Source organism: Atractosteus spatula, chromosome 18 (genome assembly GCF_055471065.1).
Source record: "Atractosteus spatula isolate fAtrSpa1 chromosome 18, fAtrSpa1.hap1, whole genome shotgun sequence".
NCBI classification, from domain to species: Eukaryota; Metazoa; Chordata; class Actinopteri; order Semionotiformes; family Lepisosteidae; genus Atractosteus; species Atractosteus spatula.
The window spans coordinates 8,975,704-8,981,703 of NC_142723.1; the positions used below are offsets into that span (position 1 = coordinate 8,975,704).

At 37.2% G+C, this 6,000-nt stretch overlaps 1 protein-coding gene across 1 annotated transcript in view; it reads right to left on the reverse strand.

Moving 5' to 3' along the window:
* Window positions 1–5,178, reverse strand: part of rmi2 (RecQ mediated genome instability 2) — a 9,151-nt gene extending 3,973 nt beyond the window's left edge. Inside the window, exons 1-2 of the mRNA XM_088936743.1 lie at window positions 4,874–5,178; window positions 3,072–3,226 (exon numbers count right to left, since the gene is read on the reverse strand). Of these exons, the coding sequence (XP_088792869.1) occupies window positions 3,078–3,226; window positions 4,874–5,174 (450 nt within the window). The 5' untranslated portion in view covers window positions 5,175–5,178 and the 3' untranslated portion in view covers window positions 3,072–3,077. The remainder of the gene's footprint in view (window positions 1–3,071; window positions 3,227–4,873) is intronic.
* Between the last annotated feature and the right edge of the window lie 822 nt (window positions 5,179–6,000).

Consider the following 6,000-nt stretch of genomic DNA (forward strand, 5'->3'; position numbering starts at 1 on the left):
TCCTACAGCTAAGAAATATTGCAAAACTAAGGCAGTTTCTCTCCACTCAAGACACAGAAAGTAAAACACACTCTTGTATAAAGCAGGTTAGACTACCGCAATGCCCTACTATCAGGAAGCACCCATCACTCTTTCAACACCTTACAGCAAATTCACAAAGCAGCAGCTAGAACTGTTACTAGGAGCAGAAAGTACGACCATATAACCCCCATACTTAGCTCTCTTCATTGGCTTCCTGTCAGGTATAGGGCAGACTTCAAAATCCTTCTACTTACTTACAAGGCTCTCAGAGGTCAGGCACATGTCTATCTAATGGAACTTATTAATGTTTACCATCCAAGTCGCCTGCTTTGATCTCAGAATGCAGATCTTCTTCATATTCCAGGAATTAATAAAATAACAGTTGGCAGTAAAGCCTTTAGTTACAGGTCCCCTAGCTTATGGGGAACAGTCTCCCACCCCATATTCAGGATGTCGAGTCAATCTCAGTATTCAAATCCAGACTGAAGACCTATTACTTCAGCCTAGTCTACTCACACCTTACATTACAGCCTGCTGCAACCATGGCTGCTGGTGCTGCTGTACATACCATTGTGTGCCTCTATGTTGGCCCACCAGGTAGATACATCTGTTCTGACCAAACTATCCTATTCTCCTCCCCACATGTCTGGATAGTGCCCGGGCTGGGTACCATCTGAGTTGGATGCTGCATCATTGCCATGGATCCACGAAGGACATTGTGGATATAGCTATCGATTAGAAGGAATTTACTGGTCTACAGAGATCTGCACACAGAAGACATGATGGCTGGATGGATTAATACCCTCATCATTTCCTTTTTCAAATTATATAATGTTAGCATGCCCAAAGGGGTTGGGCAACCAATTGACCTTGGACCCCTAGAGGTTTTTTCTCTCCTTACTAAGGAGTTTTTGGTTCCTCTCCTCCGTTGTCTTCTGTTCTGTATTGACAAAATGTATTGTCAATTGTATTGCTAAGCACCCTGGGGCAACCTTGTTGTGAAAGGCGCTATATAAAAATAAACGGAATATTTACAATTTTTGCATTTTATTTTTTTCTTACATGTTCTTTCTCATTTATACAAGGATATATTTTATTAGTTAACAGATTTATGTGGAGTTAAGTCTATTTTGTTATACCTTTTATTTGTTTACAAATCAAATTTCCCATCTGGGAAAATAAAAGGAAGGAAGTAGGTCTCTTCTCAATGTGTGCTGTGATTATTACTTAAACTACTGGACTGTATTCTTACAAATGTACAGTACTAGAGGCTCCCAGCTGCTGCTGTTTGTGCTGTAAACAGACGCTGCTCTTACCTGAAAGAGTACTCAAAATGACAAACTGCTGTGACACAAGCATGCCCATTTTCTCTCTTTGCTGTTGCTATTTTATTTCCTATTCTGTGCTAGATGTGGTCCAGCTCATTTTTGTGCTTTACTGTGTGTAGACTGTACCTTCAGTCTTCTCTTTAATACAACTTCACTGAGGTCTGGTTTCATGTACAGATATTCTACACAGCACTTCCATAGATTATTACCAGCACACATCTACTTTATGTGCAGACAGTAGAGCTCAGTGTGCTGCTCTGTAGTGTAAATAAAAGGGACTTCAGTGATCTGTAATATTAATAGTATCCAGCTCAATTCATTTCCTCTTTGTTCACACGTACAATGATAGACTATGGTTCATTTAGACTTTCTGAAATAAATCCAGTGTCTTGATTATTAAACCATTCTGTACAATAGTGGACTGTGTCTGCGTGGCATCCCCTCATGTCCTGGTACAGTCATGTGGACAGGCTACAATCACTGCGTTTGAAGCCTATGTCTTCTTGTCCCTTAGAACTAGGCTTGGAGTCACAGATCTCGGGTCCCGTTACACAAATAACAGTGCTTTAAATTTAATGTTACTGCAAGCATCTAGCACAACTCAACCTTTTTTAAAAATTGTTAACTAACCCAATCTATTTAGAAGCTGATTTTACCAAATGCTGCAGTGAATAGACTGAAAGTTCAGGTGTTTTAGAACAATTGGTTTAGGAAGATGATTGCATGGAACATACAGTAGGTCCAGGAATTCCACTCATCAAGCAGCTCCAGCAATGATATAGACAAACAAAACATCTGCTATCACAGACCATGATACTGAAAACATCACATTTAAACTTTTTTGCCAACTTAAGAGTGGTTACAAAATTACAATTATGTATGGATCACATCACAAATCTACATTAATTGGAGCATCCAAGCTACCTTGATATGGAACCTAATGCTGTATTGCAAACAAGAGAAATCTCATCTGTCAGTGGTCACAAATCTGAGGGATCCTTGTAGAATTACCAGAGCCCTCAACGGGAAATAGAGAACACTAAAGTAAAATGGCAGAATACAAGGGATATAACAGAGATTATTGCTTTTCAGATGATTGCATATACCAGAGTGACAGTAGCAGCAACAGCTTTGTGCTCTGCTCTTTATCTTTCAAAAAGTGTAATTTAACTTAATGTCTAAAACGTGAATGAATTGTTAGAAAACTTGTTTTGATGTGTATTTCCATTAATATAAATGATTATAAAACATAGCTTATGGCACAACATATACATTTCTTTTTAACTTCCATGTATTCAATTTACAGTACTTATTTATTGCAGGACAATGTATATACCATTTTAATTTTTCATTTAGATTAGTGCTGTGCTTTTCATTTATGGTCAATAAACATAAACAGTACATTACTGAAAGAAAATTAAAAACATTTAAGAATCTGCCCAGAAATGCTGAAGACCAAAATGGTTTAGTTAATAACTTAAGGTAAAAAGCCTTAGTTTTCAGTAAACTCACATAAGAAGTAACAAAAACATTGAAGGTCAAGTGGTCCTGAAAAGTATTTTTTTTTACTCATCTGAATAATCAATTACAGTACTCTCATCTGTAGATATTTAATGGGATTAAGAACATCCCATTAAAACAAAAAGGTACTAGCTCCACTTGTGTATTGGTGAAATTCATAGTTTCTTCAGATCAGAGTGTCATTTGAAGCAGGTAACAGACCTGTGTTTATGGAAGATTCTGCTGCAGGTCCTCCACTTCAGCTCTCCACATTTTCCTATGCACAGGGTTCTCAGACAAGTCTGCCATCTTCACAGCATGAAGGACAGGCTCTGGGCTGCAGGACTGTATAGTTCCCATCACCATCACATACTTACCTGGAAAGAAGACCAACGAGGTGAGGACACATTGGCTTTAAAGATAAAGCAACACATGGTTCAAGCTGCAAGAGATATGATCAAAGTTCTAAGTTTCCAGGTTTCTGTATGGCTATCCCCTCAGATGTTCCTTGAAAACATCTGGTATAAAAATGGTATAAAAGAAAGTGTAGCATTCATTTTGGGGTGTTATACAAAGTTGTCACCTAATATATAAACCTGCCATATTTCCTCTGTACCTCAATACCTACATTGGTAACTCTGTCTGTCTGTCTGGCACTGAAAAAGCCTTCCAAACTGCCATGTTAAGCTAGGCCTAGGGTAATGAACCCAAGACGTTCACCACAGAACATGAACCTCAGATACTCAACTGGAGATGCTCCTTCCACTTTGTCCTGTGAAAACCTGCATCCTTTACTGCTTGGTCACCTGCATTTGAGCCCTTTAAAAAATGTCTGCAGAAGATCTCCTTTCCAACCATCACTGTGTCTCATGGACTTGCTGGAGGGAAAGCAGACCATACTGTTTTTCGCTTCTCTGTGCTGAATGTTTGTTCTGACTACTATGACGTACTTATATGAATTAACGACTTGCATTATCATAGCCTTTGAGAAAACTGATGGAGTGCAGTCTGCCTAGTAGTCCCAGTTTACACAATAAAACCCATGTCACTCAAACACTCCAAGTGAGAAGTATCTTTCAGCATTGTAGCCCTTTTAAATTAACTGCAATCTGTACTTTGGGGTTTTCCCATAATTTTAAATTCATAGAGCCTACTGTACTTGTATCTTGTGTTGAAACATCAGCCTATCATTGTTAGTTAAAGGCTGGGACAAAACTGTTATTACAATCAATCAACCAATTAAGAATCAAAATTATGCAGTTCTGAACCTAAAATGCTGCATTTTTTCTTATAATCAACATTAAATGAGAACTATTAAATGTTAAAAAAAGTGAATTTTCTGTAAAAATAGGATTTAGAACTAAAGATTGTAGCTAACACATTTCGAGATGGTTGTCTAATGGGAAAACATTTATTAAATACCATACTTCACAAACCTCTGTTGTAATTATTTTTCATTGCATAACTAATACTGTAGTTCTCCTATTCCATCAGCCTTTTACACCAGCCTTTGTGTAAACATTTGTTTCTCATTTTGAGATTTAAATACACATCGAAGGAGTTCCCACATCTAATCTCTGATTCTCGTGTCACTGTTGATACAGAAAAATGTCATTAGCTGAACCAAATTAGGATCATTAACTGGATCAGATCCCTTGTAGTTGTCTTCGCTGTTGAAACTAAAAAGGTTTTTACTTGTCAGAATGCACCTTTAAGACAGGGCATGTATCTTGTTTTTCCTCTTTGGATTAAATTCAGAGAAGCTACCAGTGAGAAAGATAATGGACTCAAGACTTGTTCATTTTTTGAGTTAGTATTTTTTGTATTTACCGTCAAGAACAAAGGTAAATACAATAGATTTAAGGTCCGAGTACAATGCCTTCGGTTGTGCTTTTCAGAGGATCTGCTAAAGAACGTTTTTTTCTTAAACAAATCATGATCAGAAACTTTTTTAAATTATAGTTAAAACCAATTATATTTCAATGTGCAATGTGAAGTACTGTGTTTACTTGATACTGCCGTACCTTGGACAGGACAAGGTCTTCCTTTGGGAACGCTGTCCACTCCAGTGACAGTGAAGGTCCCCGTCTCGTCCAGCAGCGTTACAGAAATACACCCAGTCTGCTGCACCGCCAGCACTGTTCCTTGCATCCACACCACGGAGATAAGCAGTGGGGTAGCAGTCCCAACCCCTTGTCTCTTCACGGCAAACAGAGTCCTGCCGCTTCGACCCGGGACCATGCGCGCTTCCCGGAGTTGCCTGGATAGAACTTTAACCGGAGGACTCTGAACTGCTCCAGCGTCTATCCTCCGACATTGTTCCATGTTGTTATCATACCGATATAGTTAAACTATGATAGACTACAAAGTCTTAACCGAATTTATTGCTGACCCCTACTGGCCTGGAGGACATCTTCACCCTGGCAATCCGAGTCAGGCAATCTCAATTCCAAGGACAACTGTTCTAAACTTTTCAATTAAGAGAGCAGTAACGTCTTACAACTGTGTGATAATCATTTACTTTCCTTCAAACTAAAGCAATAAATAATAATTAAACTTAAAATCGAGTCCCTTCACAAAGTTAACATGGGAGGAAGTAGTAATATGGTTGTTGTATTGGCATTACACTGGTGCTCAGAATTATTCAAACAAATCACACCTTCATCTGAGATATTTGCTTAAAAATATATTTTAATTTCAGCTATTAACAGGGAAATTAGTAGTTACAAAATTAGCATCACTGTTCTCAAGTGTTCTCAAACTTCAATTTGTAGATTGTTCTCAATGTATTCAATTACAAACAATTAATCAAAATCAATATGACATATACATCAAATAAATCAAATGATTTTTGTTATTAACAACACAAACAGTTATAGTTCAATCACTTCATTGTAGTTATTAGCGATAAAAGTTGAACAGTATTAGTTCTACAGTAATATTTAGTATTGCTTTACTCCTTTATTTTCAATATCATATTAATAAATTGATTACTAGATTTTTAAAAACATATATTAACAGAAAGTGGAAATATTAATGCGCATATGTAAATTATTTGGGAATGAAATAATTCCACATAACAATTAAACTAAAATGAGGTCAAACTTGAAAAAAATGTAAAATACCCTTAAAAGAGCAAAGCATATGTTCA